The following is a 22865-nucleotide window of genomic DNA, read 5'->3' on the forward strand; positions in this document are numbered from 1 at the left end:
TAAGGCGAACATAGTTTATAGATGGACTTCCCATCTAAGTTTTCACTTCTAACACCTGGTTTTAGTCCTTTCCAATGCAAGTTGTTGGGTACACTACAATGGCTTTCTGAGGATTACCATATCGAAAAGGTAGAAAGTGCCTCACTGATCATTTTCAAAATATTAAGTCCATTAACATCAGTGTGAATTTATAAGTTCACTATCAGGAACAAATAAGATATCAAATAAACAAAACAAATTCATATCATCAGGAACACATACCCTAAAAAATATAATACATTACATAATCACAAAAAAAACTGAAAACGTTATGGGCTGTTTAAAAATGCCTTCAATTTCAGTGAAGTAGCAATGTGAAAATTACAGATGAGTGACACTGATACCTCATACATTTAAGATCCATGAAAGTATTTTGGATAAATGAATACGAGACAGTATACAGGAAAAATTGGCAGAACACCAGTATGGATTCAGAAGATGCAGGTCCACATTTGATCCAATATTTACATTATGTCAAATGATGGAAAGGTATCGGGAATATGGAAAGAACACGGTAGTAACGTTTCTAGATACTGAAAAGGCATATGACAGTGTCCCAAGGAATTTAGTATGGAAAACACTGACAGAGGCACAATGCCGATGGTAATTCAAAAATTGCAAAAGCTGTGTTAGAACCAAAGTGGATCAAACTGAATGCTTCACAGGTGAGACAGGCTTAAGAGAGGGAAGTGTATTATCTCCCTTCATTATCATCATGAATAGAATTCTACATAATGTCAAGGAGAAGATGATGGGCAAACAAGTCTCCCGTATGCTCTTTGTTGATGACATTGTAGTTTGGGGAGATAATGAAGAGGAAGTACAGACACAAGTTGATTTATGGAATGAGGAGATATAAAATTTTGGAATGAAGATTAGTGCTGCGAAAAGCAGAGGTAAAGAAAATCCAGGGGAGTGATAAAAATAGGAAATGAACCTCTTGACATTGTATGGAACAAAGATGTGCCAAAGTGCAAGAAGGTTTTATACTCGTCCTATTAAAAACCTATACTGACCTATACTTCAGCAGCCTGGACGTTGACTAAGTGGAATCAAAGTAAGATACAAGCGGCTGAAATGAGATTTTTGAGGAGCATACAGGGAAACACCAGCCCCGTGGTGGAGGAGTAGCGTGCCTGCCTCTTACCCAGAGGCCCTGGGTTCGATTTCCGGCCAGGTCAGAGATTTTTACCTGGACCTGAGGACTGATTCGATGTCCACTCAGCCTACATGATTAGAACTGAGGAGCTACCTGGCGGTGAGATGACGGCCCTGGTCTCGGAAGCCAAGAATAACGGCCGAGAGGATTCGTCGTGCTGAGAAAATAAGGAAAAGCGTGGGAGTGTGTGAATTTCAAGAAGAAGAGATTGATATAGCAAAGCTAAAATGTTTTGGACACATGATGAGAATGCCAAAGAGAACATTCATGGATACAGACACTGCAAAGAGGCCTAGGGGATGGCCTAGAATGAGATGGAGTTCTGTAGTGGACTGTATTGCAAAGAGCGGAATCAATAGCAATAAAAGTCCTAGAAGAGGAGTGGTGGTACACTATCCTAATCTACCCAAAGAGAATCTGGGAAAGGGAATGGATGAAGAAGAGAAGAGTTTTCCAATGTATACTTACCAGCTATATGCATACCAAAACACATCTTTAATGTGCAAATACTCAAGTTTATTTCATAAATCTATCCTTGTTAATTCTCATTACTGATAATACTTGTTCATGTAGGTGTAAACTAACAAAAATTACATATTTACATCTAATTTATGATAGTGTGGAAACTATTCTCAAGGGAAACCTCCATAAAACCTGAATTGTAAATAGTCAACATCTCAAGATTCCACTGTAGGTCAAACCGGTCCATGGTGGCCTATAGTGATGTAAATCCAATTACTGTGAAGTGAGGTAAAGGTTGTGCTGCTTTGATGTAGATCACAATACATATTTACCTGTGCATGTGCATAGAATGTTGTCGCCTCTGCATTTCCTGCATACGTTGCTGAGTATGCCACAATCGCTCATGGACAGGGTAGATGCGAGGTGGAGGCGGTGCAGCTGCAGGGGGTAATGATGGGAAGTATGGAAACCCTCCTCCATTGTGTATCTGGGAAGGTTGACCATATGGAAAAGGAGAAAGTCTCTGGAGTGAAGAATCTGTAAATATTACATAAAATAATTTATGTAAAAAGAAAAAGCACCTGTAAATATGTACGAATACAAAACTCTAATATCCAGACATGCCAACTTTCAAAAATAAAATATCAGGAGAAATTTGACAGTGAATCGTGACTTATTACGACACATCACTGATGGCAGAACATGTACTAATTCATTATAATCAATACATTAACAACTCTATTTGGACTACATACATATATCTTTCATTATTTATATGTGAATACTAAATACTGGACATACCTGAACTTCAGAAACATGTGACTTCTCATCCTTCAACAGGCTTAACACATTACGACTAACTGTTGCTCAATACACCCGTAGATGGCTTAACCCTCTTCAGAAACTCGGAACTAAATTTTTGCTCAAAGCACTTGCCTTGTTGACCTGATTTTAAGGTTAAAACTTTCCAAACTTTGTTCTGACAGCAAGGATCTGAACTGTGTTTTTGTTTTTGTGACTCTGCTAAAAATCCTTTCACATCCTGCATTGCTACATGGAATTGATAAAATAGCAAGCCCCTTAGAAAGTCTGTCTTATTTAAGTACACCATCAGCTGTTTTCATCTGACCTACCTTGCCCACTGAACATCAGTTCTTCCTTTTCCCAGGTCAGTTTCTTCGATCTGAAAGTTACAGAATATAAGTTTCTTTATCTAAATGTTCCGTTTCACTAGTCAGAATGTTTGGAAACTTGTTAATGAAAAATCTAAGGCTAGAAAATGATGCCTTACTTTTAGCAGAAATATTTTCAACTACTCCATTAGTTAAAACTTCATCTTCGAACGGAAATGTGTATACCATGTAGTCACATGGAGAAGAGAAACAGTTTTTAACGAACAAAGAATATGCACTTATCTTCAGACTTCAAAGTGTTCACCAAAACAAACACAGAGTTCCCTATCATCAGATCAAAATCATCCTTAAGATTTTCTGGAGTATGATAATCTACATCAAGGAGAGAGGAGGAGCTTTTAATAAGGTAATAATGTGTGGTTTCACAAACCTTGCCATCACATTCTTCAATAGTTCCTCCAAAATTGACTTAAATAAGTGGATGTGCAGCATACTTGACTGAAGAGCTACGTCTGGATTCTCAAAGATATCCATAAAACTTGAGAAAAAAAGTTTTCTTTTAAATGAAGAGTGTAGTGAAATGTTATGACAAGTATATCTGCACTTAGACTGTGCTTAGGAATTTTTAAGTCTTCAAAAGTTCCCACCGGAGACTCTACTCACAATTTCGCTCCTGAATAAAGTAACCAAGGGTTCTATTGCAGCAAAATCCTATCTAGACACCTTCTTAGTGATAACCATTGAGCAGGCATATGCTTCAGAATTTTCCTGATCTTTGTGTTGTGTAAAGTCTCTGAACTTTTCTCTCCTCTTTGCACTCCTTTCCAGATAATAAAATATATCAATTATACTTTCATCTACATTTACAGGCAAGCACACCACACCCTTCTCTGCAGCAAGATTAATTAGGTGACAAGAGCAGCCTACAATGATTATGTTACTATTATCCCTGCTTCAAACATTCTGCCACACCTATCTTTAATCCTACCATTACTGGAGCATTATCAGCACCAAGAGCTAGGCAGTTTTTTTAATGGAATGCAGAATTCCTGAAAAGATGAGAACAAAAGATTGGCAATGTTGGCTCCAGTAGCATCTCCTAAATTAGGCACAGACAGTAGACAACTCTGAATTTGAGTTCAGGCCTAAAAAATGTTACAATAGAATATATTTTCAAGTTGCTTTTATTGCTACCATTAGTAGCAACAGAAAATGCATTCACCTGCAAGTGTGATACAGTTTTCGCCCTTTCTTCCAAGCACATTCCATGATAGCTGCTGTTTTGGTTCTAGCACACCCATATCGTTTAGCGATTTTCAAATCAGGAAACATTTTGCAAAACAAAGGTCCCGCGTGGTCGGCACAATTTACAGCCAGGGGCCTGTTCCACGAACTTTGCAACTTTTCAACTTTGCACTTTTCACTTTTCAATTCTTGCAAAGTGCAAAGTCTTTCTGTTCCACCATGATCTAGGCTGTACTTTTCAATTTCTTTGCAAAGTGAAAAGTCTTTGCGAATGAGTGATCCGATCTAGTTTATTCCACAAGCAAACTGTATAGGCCTAATACTCTATGATTTTAATGCTTTACTTTTCGCGGTGAACTTGACGGTATAATTGTGGTGCCGTTTAAGTTTTTATCATGGGAAAGAAAGGTTAGTATTACAAGAAGCTGGCTGTGCTGGAAGTTGTCAGGGAGAAACGTGACATCCTTTTTCACAACTTTAAAGATAACCTCTCCAATGATGACACACATCAATGTTAATGAGAGTACCATCAACACATCCACACACAGGAGGAAACTCGCCCTTCATTAGAAATCCCGTCGCTATGTTATGTGAATTATCAGGCCAACGTACTGTTAGGAAACATTACGTTTACTATAATATCTACGACTTTGGTAACAGTTCTGCAAATAATTGATTTTGATGGCCCATGCATTGGTGCTACACCGTGCAGCTGGGCACAATTTACTAACCAATGTAAGGATATAAGAATTTGTTCTTTTTTGGAAAGGAATTGATTTCTTGTTGTTGCATGTTTCAATAAATGACCGATCATTCCAAGAATATAGTCAGCCTGTGTTGGGGTAATACGAAATCACTTGCGAAAGTCTGTCGAAGTGAGGTTATGAAAATTAATCTCGTCTTTGTACGTTCTCTTACTGGATACTTCATCACTGTCCTCACTTGATGCTAACAAAAGTTCACGTCGTAACGTGTTTATATCACTAAACCAAGTTCTATGTCGAGACACTAGTGTACATACTTGTTAATTAACAGATGAAAAGGGAATCATCTCTTTGCAAGATTTATGAAAACTTTTCACTTTGTTTCTTTGCACTTTGCATTTCTGTACCAATGGAGGAATATAACAGGCTTGAAAAGTGATGGTGGAACAAAATCTGAATTGAAAAGTGCAAAGTGCAAAGTTTCAAAGTTCGTTCGTGGAACAGGCCCCATGATATGTTCTACGATAAATGACATAAATAAAGCCTCGGCATTCGTCACAGGATTTACATCTTGGATTTTACATGAAAAGTTCAGTTTCTGGTTTCTTTCTACACACTGGACACTCTCCTTATATTTTTTCATTTGCACATACTTCAGTATGTCTCACTTCCTGCCATGAGAAACTGAAAAATCATACGTACATATAGTACAGAATGTGAAGGTTGGTCCCTTCCTGCATTCACTGAAACACAGAAAATCTTCCCTGTAAGTGCTTTCAAAACTGCATTCTTTTTTGACATTTTGGCCAAAACAAATATTAAGACATACAACCAAGAAGCACTACTATGTGACGTAACATGAGCATTTATGCAGGTCTGCCCCGGGTAGACTTCTATGGTGTGCTATTTCTGAGGTTAGGTTACATGCTTGTGACTTCCACTTCCTATTATTAAGCTATCCGAGTATTTGACTGTATTATAGATCAAAGAGGAGCACATGGCTGGCCACCATGCCCCGTACTACCATCCAATTGTGATTATTAGAAATACTATTGACCAGCCATACTCAGCCATATATCGATAGAACGAGGAAAAGTGCGGGAGTTAAAAAATTACTGAAACTGCTCTGAATATCAGGGGATCGGTCCTGGCAATCGGGAAGAACAATGAAAAATCAGGAGAGTTGGCAGGTATGAATATACTATAATTTACTTTTACAGATACTATTTTAAAAACTTATATAGTTCATGACACAGTATCATATGCACAGCAAAGTAAGTTTGCCTATATTTACTTATTTTGGTGTACAATATCTATTAATGCCCATGAACATAATTTACAAAATTAAAAAAGCTGAAATGTATAGCAGCCAATATTTTCTGAATGTGTCATTTTTCACTTTGTACTGTAAAATTTCTATTCACCTTTGATTCAAAACTTGTTCATAAAAGGTGTGTTTTTCCCCAATTTGTGTCTTCTACTATTGATAGAGGGATATCGCTGACTTACTTTTTCTCAGTTCACTTTACCACCGCTTGTCCATGTCTGCATGGAGCTTATTGCTGGCTTTGAGAGGAGGGGGGTGACTTGTTTTGGATTGACTGTGGTGTGGAGGGGATGTGAGAGAGTCGGGGAGTGATCCATTATCGCACTGTTCTGCCTAGATACGTCTTGAGAATAATGGGGTGGATGGCCTCATAACTTATGTTTGTTTTCCCGATGGATTCATTCAGATTGTGATTAAAGCTGACTCGCTGATCCAAAGATATATAAAACATTTCCATGATACTGAGCAGAGGTCCCTTTTCCATAATTTCAATAATTTGTAAGTCCTTGTCTATATTGGAAAAATTGTGATTGGATTCGTGCATATGTATCCCCATGGCAGAATGCCTGTTATGTTTGACTACATTAACATGTTCGATGTACCTAGGGTTAAAGCTTCTCCCTGTCTGTTCAATATAGCTTGCTAAACAAGACTGGCACTGTAATCTGTAAATACCTGATTTACCAAACTTCTCAGATTTATTCACGGTCACTGGATTGTGGAAGTGAGATAGCTTGTTGTTGGTTGTCCTGAACGCTATTTTTACCCTGTGTTTTTTAAACAAGTTTGTTAATTGGCATACAGAATCGCTGAAGGTGAAAACTGAATAACTGTGGATTTGGGTTTATTTTAGATATTGTTTGATTAATAAGAGCGAGGAATAAGGGAGTAAGTACTATTGAACCACTTTCCAATAATTAAATCCGAATGCACACATTAGTTCTCATTTCTTTTTCTTCTTCTTCGTCAGACATCCACCTTTTATGACACTGTGCCATACAGTCAAGGCCATACCATTATTCAATTTTTACTTCAACAACAATAACAGCGACATTTTCAACAACAAAGCAGATGTTATAAAACAACGAAGGATGTTCCCCCAACTCCTCAGCAAATCGTTTAAACTGCAAAGTGTCTTAACATTGGCACTTTACAAGATCATCAATTTTGATACATGTCTTTTATCCTGCATCGACGATTCGACTATGAATATTTGAACATTTTCAACATATGTTTTAATATCCACAGTAACAAATAAGAACCTCACAGTATTCCTCAACTTCAAGTTTATATATATTATCTTAAAGCTCTGTTCAACATAGTACAAACATACTGCAGTTATCTGTGACCTGGATCATAGGACGTTCTTTAAATTTTGATGTGTTTTTATGTCATATAACCCATGTCAACCATTTTAAATGTATTAAAGGCAGATTTCAGATTTCATTTGACAGAAAAGTAGAAGGAAGACAACCCGTGGGAAGGCCCCAAGGAAATGGATAGATTTAGTACTGCTGAGAGGTCATGATTGGGACAAGTTGGTGGAGGAAGAATGGTACAAGGACAGGATGAGATGGAGGAGGCTCATATACCACAGCCGGGAAACTGGAGATGGTTTAGGATGATGATGATGATGATGATGATGACAGAAAACAAATTAAAAAAGAGAAAAAAGATTTATGGGACTCACCTCTAATGTCTGATTTAGAACAAGCACTGACTTGCTGGAGGAAGCAGGCAGGCCATGTAGCAAAGGAGTGGGTAGGGAACAAGCAGACTTGATGTAGGAAGACGGCAATGTAAACAGAGGAGTAGATAGGAGGGGAGGGGTGGGAAAGGGAAGGAGAGAAGGGGTATCTAATGTTGCGCTGAAGGATGTGGAAAGAAAGACTGCTGCTGAGAGGGGAATTTAAAGAGATTGTAAAATAAACAATTCTTTTTTCTGAGATATGATTAGTACAGATAGGATTAAAAAGTCGAATGAAATGTTTGATTTCTCTGAAATTTTCATTTAGACTGAAGTTAGGATTGAAAAACTGTTCCACATGGATAAAACAATTTTCTGTAATATTGAACAGGGGGGCTTTTTGCATAACCTTGAGAATTTTCATGTCTTGGTTGATATTAGTGAACTTATGGTTAGTATACCCATGTGCTGTCCCATGGCCAAAAATCTGTTATATTACAGGGTGTTAAAATGCTCTAAGTATCTTGTATAGAAGCTCCTACCTGTTTGACCAACATAAGATGCATTACAATTGTTACAATTGAGTCTATAAACACCTGACTTGGTGAACTTATTACTATGATTAATAGGATTGGTATTGTGTAAAATATCTGTGTTCCTGATACAAGTTCTGAAGGCTATTTTTACACCTTGCTTTTTAATTATTATTTTTGTGATTATTAAACATAGAAGTAGTTAAAAATAATTGTAGTTTTTCTTTTGTTAGGGTGGTTGAAGGTTGGTGTTCATGTTTATTAATATTTTTCTCTACAAAGGAGCTGTTGTAGCCATTAAATTTAGCAATACTGCTAATGGTGTTTAATTCATTTTTAAGTTCTTTTTTAGACAGTGGGATGCTAAAAGCAAGATGTACCATTTTTTTTTTTTGCTAGGGGCTTTACGTCGCACCGACACAGATAGGTCTTATGGCGACGATGGGACAGGAAAGGGCTAGGAGTGGGAAGGGAGCGGCCGTGGCCTTAATTAAGGTACAGCCCCAGCATTTGCCTGGTGTGAAAATGGGAAACCACGGAAAACCATTTTCAGGGCTGCCGATAGTGGGATTCGAACCTACTATCTCCCGGATGCAAGCTCACAGCCGCGCGCCTCTACGCGCACGGCCAACTCGCCCGGTAAGATGTACCATACTATGGAATGCTGCACATTTATGGGCGTGTGGCTGTATGGAATCTTGATGGATTGTGTTAGCGGTTTGTGTTGGTTTTCTAAAAAATCCTATAGCTCAATGAACCAGGGGTTGTCCAATGATTGCTAGATTCAAATAATAGAGCCTTTTATCGTTCTCTGATGCCAGTGCAAACCTGATATGCGGGTCAATACAATCGAGATTCCATACACCCACATGCTCATAAATATGCAGCATACCATAGTATGGTACACCGCGCTTTTAGCATCCCACTGTCTAAAAAAGAACTTGCACAGCTGTGAGCTTGCATCCAGGAGATAGTAGGTTCAAATCCTGCTGTCGGCAGCCCTAAAGATGGTTTTTCATGGTTTCCCATTTACACACCAAGCAAATGCTGGGGTTGTACCTTAAATCAGGCCACAGCTGCTTCCTTCCAACTCCTAGCCCTTTCCTATCCCATCGTTGCCATAAGACCTATCTGTGTCGGTGTGACATAAAGTCACTAGCAAAAAAAACAAACTTAAAAACGAATGAAACACAATTCGCAGTATAGCTAAATTTAATGGCTACAGCAGTTCCTTTATAGAGAAAATCATTAATAATTATAAACACCAACCTTCAACCACCCTAACAAAACAAAACACTCAATAATTTGTTATCTACTTTTACATTTAATAATAAACAAGTCTACCAAATCACAAACATATTTAAAAAGCAAGACGTCAAAATAACCTTCAAAACTTGTAACAGGAACACAGATATTTTACACAATACCAATTCTATTAATCAAAGCAATAGGTTCACCAAGTCAGGTGTTTATAGAAGCTTCCATACAAGATACTTAGAGCATATTAACGCCCTGAAATATAACAGATTTCTGGCCATGGGACAGCACATGGGTGATACTAACGTTCACTAATATCAACCAAGACGTGAAAATTCTCAAAGTTATATAAAAAGGCCTTCTGCTCAATATTATGGAAAATTGTTTTATCCATCTGGAATAGTTTTTCAATCCTAACTTCAATCTAAATGAAATTTCAGAGAAATCAAACATTTTATTTGACCTTTCAATTCGTATCTTTAGTAAACACATCTCGGATAAAAAGAATTCTTTATTTTACAATCTCTTTAAATTCCTCCCTCAGCAGCAGTCTTTCTTTCCACATCCTTCAACCCCACCTTAGACACCCCTTCTCTCCTCCTCCCCTTCCCTTCACCGCCTCTCCCTATCCACTCCTCTGTTTACATTGCCTGCTTCCTACAAGAAGTCAGTGCTTGTTCCCTACCCACTCCTTTGTTACATGGCCTGCCTGCTTCCTCCAGAAAGTCAGTGTTTGTTCTACATTAGACATTAGAGGTGAGTCTCATATATAATTTTTCTCCTTTTTAATTTCTTATGGCTATCATTTCCAGATTTACTTCTTTGCCTGAGGCCCTAAGTGAACTTTAAGACATCATATCATGACAAGAAGATCATAACCATAAATTTTGTTATTATATGTAATTTAATGTTATAAATATTCCTGCAACATGGTCTTTGTCTATTACACATATGTTTTAGTTATCACATATTCTGTTTAATTTTTATATGGCTGAAGATGACCACTAAGTGACAAACTAGTTCCAAGACTTATGTAATATCATTTACTTGATATATTGTATTGAAAAGGTGGATCCTCTTGTCAATTTATTCTTATATAGCAAAAAATTTACTCGCTATAGCAGATTGTCGTTATATCCGCTTACTCATTGGTTATTTTTCTTTTTTTTTTGCTATTGGCTTTACGTCGCACCGACACAGATAGGTCTTATGGCGACGATGGGAAAGGAAAGGGCTAGGACTGGGAAGGAAGCGGCCGTGGCCTTAATTAAGCTACAGCCCCAGCATTTGCCTGGTGTGAAAATGGGAAACCACGGAAAACCATCTTCAGGGCTGCCGACAATGGGGTTCGAACCACCTATCTCCCGAATACTGGATACTGGTCGCACTTAAGCGACTGCAGCTATCGAGCCCGGTGGTTATTTTTCTAATTCCGAGACAACATGAATGTGTATGTTCAATTTCATTCTGAAAAAATTGTAGTAGTATCACTCCAGTGGCTTCTGTGACAAACATTTCACTTTCTTATTCAAACAGCATCATCTAACCTAACTTAATCTTATATGTATGTCAGTAGAGTAGAGATAACCTTTTTGTTATAAATTTACAAAGGATTAGCCTTCCCGAAATTTAACCAAAGGCGAGAAAACACAGTGAAACCTCGTTAGGGATTTCTTCATTAAAATTACTTCTTGCTTAGCACGGCATAAATTCAAAGTCCCAATTCAAGGCGTATTAAATCTACATAAAAATACCTCACTTATCGCGTCACAGATTTTCAATATTACTACGTAGTACGATCACTCCTTTCCTAGGCCTGAAAATGTTCTTTGTCATCTGTTGTGAAAGGAACAGTTTTCCTGCACAGATTGGAGCCCTCGCCACAGGAGGCCGGTCTGAGAAAATTGTGCAAAAACAAGAAATGGCCTTGAATTCCTGAATGTTACAGGGTAAATTACACCTTCGGGAAAAAAGCCATTAGCCTCAGGAAAGTTCAGTTTTGTTCTCCGATTTTCATTGATATTGCTGAATAACTTACAAAAAGCCTGTTTGTGCTTGTATATCGCATTCCTTTTAGAAGTTTAGAAATTCATTCCGTGTTGAATCATACAGTGAAAGGTAGAGAATATTTGTCGCATGATAGCCTACGTATGGATGAAGAACACAATCATGTTAAGTTAACTAGCGTGGTCATATTATTGAGTAGCCCAGTTACAGATAGAGAAAAGGTTTTGATATTTGCTTAAAAATGAAGACAAAATTAAAATCCAGGAAGAGGACAAGCATCCATGTTTTTCAACAGTGGTGCGTTTGTTCAAACTTGCACCTTCAAGTTCCGACTCTAGTCAATTGAAGTGTTGTCGCATTCAAGATGACGGTCAAAGTAATCTTCTTGCACATGACCGAGTTTAAGCTCCAAATTCATGCTCGAAGGGTGTAACCAGAAAACAATGTTTAATAACCTACTGGTCCAAAATATAAGCCTTCAGCAAATAATGCACTTATACTTTTATGGACCCCAGTGCAAATATTTTATATTTGTCTGATGTTTTACACACCTTATACACCATTGTTATATAATGCGCCTCAGTGGAAAAGATTTTCGTATTTGTTCCCTCGTCTTTTGCACGTCTTTTATTATACTCATCATTAGAAACAGTAGACAGCCTACATCTTTCACTGTACCCGTACATACACGACGTAAAATGTATTCATGTTGGAAAAAAAGCTTATCCCTGTTTGATAGTTCTGATTCGTTTATTCAATAGTATGTTTTCTCAGTTAAAAACATTCTCTTTCATTGTCCCCTGCAGAAACGTCCAAATGAGGTTTTAATGAATAAACTAACCTCTGAAATTGGTCATCCTTTCTGCGCCGTACTTTTTTAAATAACGTTATTGACTTAAAGTCCCAAAAACTTGTTTTGCGGTTTTCAGAGATGCCGATGTGCAGGAATTTATTCCTGCAGAAGTTCTTGTATGTGCCAGTAAATCTGCCAACACAAGGCTGACATATCTGAGCACCTTCAAATACCACCGGACTGAGGAGAAGGAGAAGATTTCAATTAATTCTGAACTTTTTTTTTTTTTTTTTACAAGCATTCCTTTGGCCCAGTACCATTTTGAAAATGGCATTTGCTTAACAGGCACCCTTGTATACTGGTATAGTGCATGGTAAAATCCAATATTTTAAAATTAGAGGCTACAGTGCTTATGGTATTGAAACTTTCCAGAGTAAACCAACAGCATGTACATACAGACAATAATATTCATTACAGTGGACCCTCGATTCTTCATTTTTAGGGAGATCACAGGGAAAAAAAAAAACAATACGGGAAAATGGAAAATTCAGGAACGATTTAAAAACCATCAACAATTTAGCTAAACATCACAATAATTAAGTACGTATAATTATAATCTAACAAACACTCCTAAAACAAACCAAACTACAGTCCTAATAGGCCTTGGCCTACCAAGCGACCGCTGCAGATTACGAAGTGACGCATGGTCAGTGTAATGAATCCTCTTGGTCGTTATTCCTGGTTCTATAGGCTGGGATCGCCATCTCACCGTTACATAGCTCCTCAATTAACTGTAATCACATAGGCTGAATGGATGTAGAACCAGCCCTCATAACCAGCTAAAAATGCCTGACTTGCCGGAAATCAAACTCGGGGTCTACAGGTGAGAGGCAGGCAAGTTAGACCACGAGACTGGCTTCAAACATGAATTACACAAGTTAAAAATTCAGTTTTACCAGGGAATCTTTCTTAGTTTTGTGTGAAAACTTTTTTCATATCAGCAACTTTGATCAGCCAAGCCCATCGAAAAATCTAATAAATAACACTGAGCTGAACAGCAATCAATCTGAGGTAGTTTCTAATTCTCTAATCTAATAAAATACAGCACATCAGATAAAAAAAATGCCCAACATGACAGCGAAATAATGTGCTCATACTTTTATGGACCCCAGTGCAAATGTTTTATATTTTTCTGATATTTTACATACCTTATACACCCCTGTATATGATAGCCTACGTATGGATGAGGAACACAATCGTGTTAAGTTGACTAGTGTGGTCATATTATTGAGTAGCCCAGTAATTCTTAAACACTCAATACAGCTAGATAACATCATAGCAGTCTAAGGGGTAAGTGCCAATACTAACTTTCATTAACTTCATTTAATCAGTTTACTCCCTATAAAGAATAAATTTTCAATAAACATATTTTTTAATTCCAGACTTTCAACACTCACTCGGCAATTCTGCCCTTTTACAACATCTAATTCAAGATTTGATTGTTCTCTATCGACCAGCTCACTTATAACAACACGTTTCCAGCCTCTTCAAACTGTGCTGTTTGCTCCTTTAACTTCTCTTCCAACATTATAATGACGGAAGTTGACCTATAACTTGTTCACGATAATTTAACAAATATTTTCTTGTTTTGAAGTTTTAATACTTTGAACTCTCTTTTAATGTTTGTGAATTACAACATACGTTTATACATTTTTACGAAGAATGTCATAAATTAAAGTTAATATTTCAAACTCAGGACTTCAATCAGATGTCGTTATAATTTTAATATTGACATTGTATGTATTTTTAACATTTTAGTTAACGGGTATATCCTGTTAGAATGTGTTTTCTACAGTTCAAACATGAAATTATAATAGTTTTATAGATTACATAATACTGTCACCATACGCTATTATACTACATATCCTAGATATAGTTAATTATTGGTTACAGCTTAGACTGTTATTCTAATACTTCAATACATTATCACAACCATGTTTTCAACTATTCCATCAGGACTTGCTTACCAAGTTTTAAGTATATAAATATCAAATTCTAATACACATTTCAACAATAAATCAGGATCCTGATTTAATTCTTGAGGTGATACAATGGCTGAAGATGCCTGCAAAAAGGCAAAACATGTCCCATTCCAACTAATGTAACAAGGATAAAATCCTAATTTTAAGACTTTTATGTACTGAATAGGTGGTTGATTAATAAACAATTTATAACTTAATAAGTAAAACATAATCATAGACCACAATATTAAAATAATACTAGATTCGTGTTAGAAGAAGCAATTTCAATTCCTGTCTGAAAGCCGAGTGACTATATATATTGCCCTGTGGGAAGTGCCAAAAACCTGTTCGGCATTAAAATAAAAAAATGTCAAAAAATAAGCACCTAACCCTAGACATAATGTAGATGTTTTACAAGTACGAACATTTGCCGAAACTTGGTCTTCAAGCAGATCTGTTAAAACACGCTCTGTCTCCTTCCAATAGTTGTGGCCACTCTGCTTTATGATTTCCGAGGATTCCCTAAATAATAACAGCTGAATGCAATGCTAAGATGGTCCCTTATGCAAGTTCACCACCGAACACTTTCCCAGTACAGTACTTGCTGTAACTATCACAATGATGGGACATTAACGTCAAGATCCATAGGCTGTCCTTTCGTGTGAGCTGCTTCATGCTTGATCAAGGATTTAGGGTTGCTGGGACTGAAATTTATGGATGGTTGATCCGGGAAATCGTTTCTTCGATGAACGGATAACATGGGATTTTTACAACATGATTTAATTAAGATGTTCACAGGACATTTGAATGAATAATCTGGGAAAACGTAGTTTCCAGAAATGGATAACTGAGGTTCCAACGTACTGTGTAATTTTAATTTTTCACTTTTTATTCTGATAATCATAAAACAAATAATGTTTCATATGCTGTAGTGTAAATATAATATTATTTGAGCCATCAGTCCATAGACTGGTTTGATGCAGCCCTCTATGCCACCCCATCCCGTGCCAATCTTTTCACTTCTATGTAACTAGTGCATCGTATATCAGCTCCATTTTACTTTGGCGTTTGAAACCACAGTGCCTGATGTTAAATATATCGCGCTGATCACCGGGAGCTGGCAAGTCACTTCAACAGATCTACTTATCTTCAACTCCTGCACGATTATGGATCTTCGTATGTGTTATGATATGACTTTGTGCCTGACAGTGTTTAAAAACTAGCTCATTTAACCGTTCTCCGCTATTCATAAACATCATAAGACTTTGCCTAACACTACGTGTGCCATACTGCCGCTCAGAAAATTACGCACTGTTTTCTTTTAAGTGACTTACATTTTATCGCCTCTTCTACTGATCCGGAGTGTACTTGATCTTTAATCTCCTTTTCCTATTCATTGTTTTTCATGTTTTAATCAGCTGATGATGACCTGGACTAGGGTCAAAACCGGTCCCATTTCCACTTATTATTAAATAAGAATGTAATTCACTACATTTCTTATTTTTTTGTATTGAATAGGTTGAATCTCTTTATCGATTATTTCAATTTTAACTGCAAGTCCTGGGTGTCATATAATTCTCTATCTCTTCTTCTCTTCAAATTTTACCAAATTGATCTCCACTCAACAATTTGCTTCAGTATATCTTTAGTCATGATTCTATCTACCCATCTCACCTTCAGCATTTTTCTGTAACACCACATTTCAAAAGCTTCTATTTTCTTTCTGAGCCAGTTATTGTCCATGTTTCACTTCCATACAATGCCACACTCCAAATGAAAGTCTTCAATAAAGCCTTTCTAATTCCTATATCAATGTTCGAAGTGAGCAGATTTCTTTTCTTAAGAAAGGCGTTCATTGCTTGTGCTAATCATCATTTTATGTCCTCCTTACTTCTTCCATCATTAGTTATTTTTCTGCCCAAGTAACAATATTAATCTACTTCCTTCAAGACTTCATTTCCTAACCTAATATTTCCTGCATCACTTGACTTGGTTTGACTGGACTCCATTACTTTTGTTTTCGACTTAACTTATTGTCATCTTGTACTCCTTTCCGAAGACTGTCCATACCATTCAGTAATTTCTCCACATCTTCTGCAGTCTCAGATAAAATAATACCATTGATAAATCTCAGGGTTTTGATTTGCTCTCCTTGGATTGTGATTCCCTTTCAGGAATTCCTCTTTGATATCCTTCAATGCCTGTTCTATGTAAACACCGAAAAGGAAGAGGGGACAAACTGCAGCCTTGCCTCACTCCTTTCTGGATTGCTGCTTCTTTTCAAAACCCTCGATTCTTATCACTGCAGACTGATTTTTGTAGGGATTGTAAATAATTCTTCATTCTCGGTATCTGATCCTGATCACCTTCAGAATCTCAAATAGCTTGGTCCAATCAACATTACCTTCAACAATAAGAAAACTGGGATGATTTTGTTGAAACATTGCTGTTTCTTAAAAAGAAGCCTGATGACTGGGCATTAAGTTCTTTTTCATTGTTTTGTGTATTTACTTTACAAAGGAAGAAAAGAAATTAAAACAAATGATACACACGGAAACAAACAAAAAGTACTTATAGTGAGGTTGCGGACCTCTTAGTCTAAAAATTTTTCAGTCTGATATAATTCAAAAACACGACGAAATTACAATTTTTCGGTTTGATACAATTTCGTCCTTTCCTTTTCTTCTTAGGTTTAACACACTTTTTTAGATTCAATTATGTATAATAACCCTTTTTTTCACTGAATTTGTCTCAATAAGTTATTTATTGCTCCATCTAATGATGGAAATGTTGTATATAGTGTTCCATCATGTCTTTTGCTCTTTCACTTGTTCCTTCATTAAATTTTTAGCACATAACCCTCCTATTTCACTGAAAATGGCTCAAATGAGTCAAAACATGTTTGAATTTTATTACTCCATCTAATGATAGACTTATGTTATGTATTAAACAGGAGGATACATTAAATTTTTCCTTTGTAAAGTGAAAACCATCAATACAAAATGATCCTAATATCTTGTAATTGTTGTGTGTTTATTGCTTAATACGGTAAATAAAACTGATCAATTATATTACAACATGTGTAGGCCTAAAAGTCACGTGTTCACCATTTCTCTTTTTAAAATTAGAAATACAGCCTTCCAACAAAAATAGCAAGTAAAACTCAGAATACATTCATAAGTTTGTTTAAGAATAGTGTAGAATGTTTACATGTACAATTTATAGCTTTTTATAGCCAAGAAGGCATGTGTTCACTGCAGAAAATTTGGGGTTATCGCATATTGGTCCCTCTTGCGTTTTTTTGGCTACAAAAGTGAAAGAAAAAGAAAGGGGCTGGGGTCTAATACGTGAGTAAATATCGTATGTCCGGGGTTAGATGTTTATTTTTGACAGAGTTTTAACCACTGTACTGTCAAGCAGGTTTCCAGCACTTCTCTCAGGCACTAGTCACTGGGCTTTCAAACAAGAATTGAACTTGCTCCTTCGTACCACGAGTTTAGTATTTTAATATGGTTGGATACCTTACTTGAGTCTTGAGTCATAGCTCACTTCTGAGTAAGTGGGACAATAAAGTCTTTACAAAATGTAGTTTCTCTGCACTTTTATTCATGTTACCTAAGATGAACCTTCTGCAGTTGCTGCAGTTTTCACTGATGCACTCAATCTTCTGGCACGATCAGAAATTATATACAATTGTGTTCTCGTGACCTGAACAGATGCTGCACCTTTCACAGATAATATCATGGGAGGTTTTGAGATATTATTGTATTGGCCTGAATATAAGACTAGAATTTATACGTTTATACATCGAAATGTCTTTATGCAAACTGCAGCCATTTTATATCTGCAAACTAATATTTAAAAAGTTTGTATCATTTCTAACATGTATTAGCTTGTTCAGTAAGTGTATCAGCAAGCTTCACAGATGAGCTCAAGGTGACAAACTAAATCTTGAGTTCTGCAAAAAAAATTCTCTGATTTGTGGCTGTGATTTTTTATTTTTACAATTTTGCTTTATGTTGCATCAACACCGATAGGTCTTATCGCAATGATGGGATAGAAAGGGCTAGGAGTGGGAAGGAAGTGACCATGGCCATAATTAAGGTATAGCCCCAGCATTTGTCCAGTGTGAAAATGGAAAAACATGGAAAACCATCTTAGGGCTGCCGGCAGTGGGGTTCCAACCCACTATCTTCTGAATGCTAGCTCACAGCTACACGAACCTAACCACGCTTCTGATTATCGATGGCCAGAACAGAATATAAAGCATTCAAGAACTTTAAAATTTGAGTAGGGCTAATGGTAATTTATGCAGTGTAAGATTTACAGAAATTTACTACATATGCTAGAGACAAAATAACAAAGGAAGATTTAAAAAATTAACTAAGTTCCTCTGCTACATCGAGAAGCACAGAAGCATGGATATGCTTTTTTCCCGTTGTAGTATGCATGGATGACGTACACTGGTTGCAATGTGTCATGCTGGTGTCTGAAAATTGTCCACGCAAAACTGTCCACACTAATTCTAGATAGACCCCTCGCCCAAAAACATATCAATGTTAAAAGAAGGGATTTTACCATCATGTTGGGTGCTGCTGTAACGGGTGCGCTTTATATGATTAGCTTTGGCTTGGTGTTATTTAGTAGCATATTTTACAATGGGGTTGGATGATCAAAGTTTTTGACCTGAAGGAAGTTTTCAAGGGAAAGTAACAATTTTTCCCGGTAAATCTGAACTTAAATTATCAAAATGTTTAACTCGTGTAATTAATTTATGTGGGAGTTTTTGTAAGATTATAATTATACATATTTCATTATTGTGATGGTTAGCCAAACTGTTGATGGTTTTAATTTGTTCCCGAGTCGGTTTTGCTGTACCGTGTGTTTACTTTTTTCCTCTTGCCCCCCCACCAAATGAGAAATCAAGGTTCCACTGTACTTGGCAGACACTGCAGATACATCAAGAAATCAACACACACCAGAATACCTAGCAGTTGGCGTCTACAAATCTAAGGAAATGTGGAGTCAAGTTTTGTATGTTCACTAGTGACTGATACGAGGGCTATGCCGAAAGTTTTTAGCAGAGTGTGAGAAAAAAATGTTATTTGCAAAACAACAATTACAACTTTTCAAAATACTCTCCATTAGCACATATGCATTTTTCCCATTCTCTGATACCACTTGGAAAACTTCTCAGTTTAAGCTCCTTTCAGGATGTCACTCAGTGCACCCTCGTACGCTGCAATGGCCTCTTGATGCGACGAAAATTGCTGCCCGCAAATTTTTTCCTTGGTCTTAGGGAACAGAAAGAAGTCACATGTGGCCAGGTCAGATGAATAGGGGAGATGAGGTAACACTCGTACTTTTTCCTTTTACCAGAAAGTCCACCATTCTGGCAGCCCTGTGCATAAATGCATTGTTGTGATGCAGCAGAAGGTGCCCACTCTTGGACTTCGGGTGCTGTGACCTTCATGTGATGAGGACTTTGGGAAGACAATCATTCACATACCATTCAGCATTATCTGTACGACATGTCCCCAAGGTCACAGAGATTCGATGCCCCATTTTCATAAAAAAAAAAAAAAAATAAAAAAATAATTTTAAAAAGTTGCCACCATCTTCTTTCGAGAGCTCCGACTTCGTTGAACATTTGTTGGCGGTTCCTCCCCTAGAAAGCACCACACAGAAGACAGTCTCTTCGTTTCAGGGTCATAATGGTAGACCCGTGTTTAATCACCAGTGACAATATTGTAGGTGTCTTGGAACTGCTCTACATTGAATGTTTCTAGCATGAAACGACACCAGTCCACTTTCGCCTCCTTTTGGCTCTCTGTGAGGGATTGTGGCACCCAACGGGCAAATCTCTTGGTAAGGCCTAAATAATTTTGAACGATGCTCTGCGCTGCTGTTGACCCAATATTTAGGGTCCCTTCAATGTCACAAGATGCAAGATGTGGATCTTCTTTGATCATTTTCCTCACAGCATCAATGTTTTCCTGAGTCACAGCGGTTGCTGGGCGACCGGGACAAGGTTCATCTTCAATTGACTGCCGACCCCTTGAAAACTCGTGAAACCTATTTCCAACTGTGGCCCTAGAAGGGAAAGCCTCAACAAAAACACGCAGCAAAGGAGAATGGCATTCTTCGGGACTTAATTTCTTTTTATAATCATAAAAAAATCATTGTGCAAAAATCGCGGTGCGACAGATCCATCTTGCACGGTGTCTGACTCAGCACTGTCTGTGATTTCTTCCCGCACTGTGGAGGAACCACTGCTTGAAGAGGTTGCGCGTGCATGTTCCAAGGTCGAGAAACACTGCTTTTTTCAAATGAAAATAATCCCACTGTCCTCAGAATTACGGTTTATGGGCTGCTAAAATCTTTCGGCACAGTCTTCGTAATGCAGCTAATATCTCGCAGATGAAACATTTGCTGAAAATGGGGAAGACTTGAATGTGACAACCCATTGCTCTTTGGTACATTTTTTGAATCTCTTAGCTAAACACTGTCAGTTTCCATACCTAAAGGAACATATTCTGAGTATTGTTAAATACTTTAAAAACCACCATTTTGCACATGTTCTTTACAAACAATCAAATGTTCCAAAACTTACATGACAACTGAAACCCATTGGAACAGTTTAGTTGGCTGCCTGGATGCTTATATTAAAGGTTGGCCAACATTTCTAAAAATCTGCATATACAGTAGAAGTCCGCTATAGCGAGTACGGCATATAACGAGAACTCCGTTATAGCGACGACTTTTTTCTGTCCCTTCAAAATTCCTATATTAAACTGTGTATCGTCCTTCGGTTACAACGAGAACCCTATCACTGGCGCATCCGTTATTACGAGCGATTAAGCGCGCGCGATTTTTTCCATTACCGATATTTATGCACCCCAGCGATGATATAGCATGCGATCGATTACCTTCGGCATCGTTTCCTCGCTATGAGCACTAGCGATTTCTCTCGTCGACATTCGAAGGCGATGTCGGAGTCGATTAGTAATATCCGTCGACAGCTGTTCCGTAAAGAAAATTCGAAATGAAAGAAAACATATGTTCGTAATAAATGCACAAATAACGTGTCCGATAACGGTCGTTAACTCGTTAAAAATTAAGGATGACTAAACGACTGCTTAATTTTCAGGCTAAATACTGCAATTAAGTAAGAATGGGATACACCTCGAGATATGACAAAGTGCTTAATTGATTTCATATGTTAGTTTGTATTTTGTCGCGTCTGGTTAAATTACAGAAAGGCTATTATAAAAATGTATAGCGAGAAAGGTACAATTTCTCTACTGGTGCTTGAAGTGTGTTTTCATCATACGTTTAGTATGGTTAAGTTAGGATACGTAACGCTGTTTGAATAAGAAAACTGAAACGTTTGCAACAAAATGCGATCGATCATCTTCGGTACGGTATAGTTTTTTCATTTTGTGCATTTGCGAGCTCTCTCGTTGACATTCAAAGGCGATGTTGGAGTTGATTAGTAATACCCATCGACTGCTGTTCTCTAAAGAAAATTCGAAATGAAAAAGAGGATAACACGTTTTCGTAATAAATGCGTAAATAGCAGTTGTTAACTCATAAAATTAAAGACTGAATAAACGATATCTTAATTTTCATTTTTCATACGGAAATTACGTAAGAATGTCATACACCTCAAGATATGGCAGAGTACATAACTGATTTCAGAGGATATTTCATATCTTCTCGCGTCTAGTTACGGCTATTTACATGTAAATTTTTCGCGAGGAGGTTATTTCTCTACATGCGTTTCAAATATGTTTTCATGATAGGCTACACATACGGTTAGGTTAGGTGACGCTGTTTGAAGAAGAAAGCTCAGGTGTTTGCCACAGAAATCTCTGGAGTGATACCATATTTCTCTGACTCCAAGACTTTTTTCTCAGAATCTCATGCGAAAACTCAAGGGTTGTTGCATTCGCGGCCTAACAGTAAGTTAATGGATACCACTGGCAACTACCGCGGTAACCACGCTGCTTCTTTTCACACGCGCACAGAACTCATTGACAATAAACGACCGCCTCTTTACTACACATCGCTACCGGTTGTACAGCATACAGCAGGAATATTTTCGTGGTGATAGTCGTATTGTAAAGATACGTGGAAAAGGCAAATTCTCAACAGGTTCTAGTCGATATTATGACGCAAAGTTTAATTTAATGTTTATTAAACACTCGGAAATGTAGAATAATTGTGCAGCCGCAAGAAAATACGGCATAGACCTAACTAAAGCCAATATTTGGCGTTAGCGTGAAGACAAAATAATTAAGAAAAAATGCGTACCGATACTGTACAAAAAAATGCATTCAGTGGTCCGCAACAAGGACGCTTTAAAGAAGTCAATGATGAAATTGTGAGGTATGTGCACGAAAAACGCAAGGGCGATTGGCCATACCGTGACGCAATGAACTCGTTCGTTGACTTTCGACGTTCGCGATTAGGCCTATACATCGCTAGCCGTTGAA

The 22865-nt window shown here is 37.4% G+C and overlaps 1 protein-coding gene across 6 annotated transcripts in view; it reads right to left on the bottom strand.

The window, feature by feature from the left end:
• LOC136858385 (E3 ubiquitin-protein ligase Arkadia) overlaps window positions 1-22865 on the bottom strand; it is a 321712-nt gene that overhangs the window by 145750 nt on the left and 153097 nt on the right. For all 6 annotated transcript variants that reach the window (XM_067137889.2, XM_067137892.2, XM_067137888.2 and 3 more), the window contains one exon: window positions 1993-2197. In XM_067137889.2, coding sequence (XP_066993990.2) covers window positions 1993-2197 — 205 coding nt within the window. The remainder of the gene's footprint in view (window positions 1-1992; window positions 2198-22865) is intronic.

The sequence above is a fragment of the Anabrus simplex genome, chromosome 1 (genome assembly GCF_040414725.1).
Source record: "Anabrus simplex isolate iqAnaSimp1 chromosome 1, ASM4041472v1, whole genome shotgun sequence".
In the NCBI taxonomy this organism is placed as follows: domain Eukaryota; kingdom Metazoa; phylum Arthropoda; class Insecta; order Orthoptera; family Tettigoniidae; genus Anabrus; species Anabrus simplex.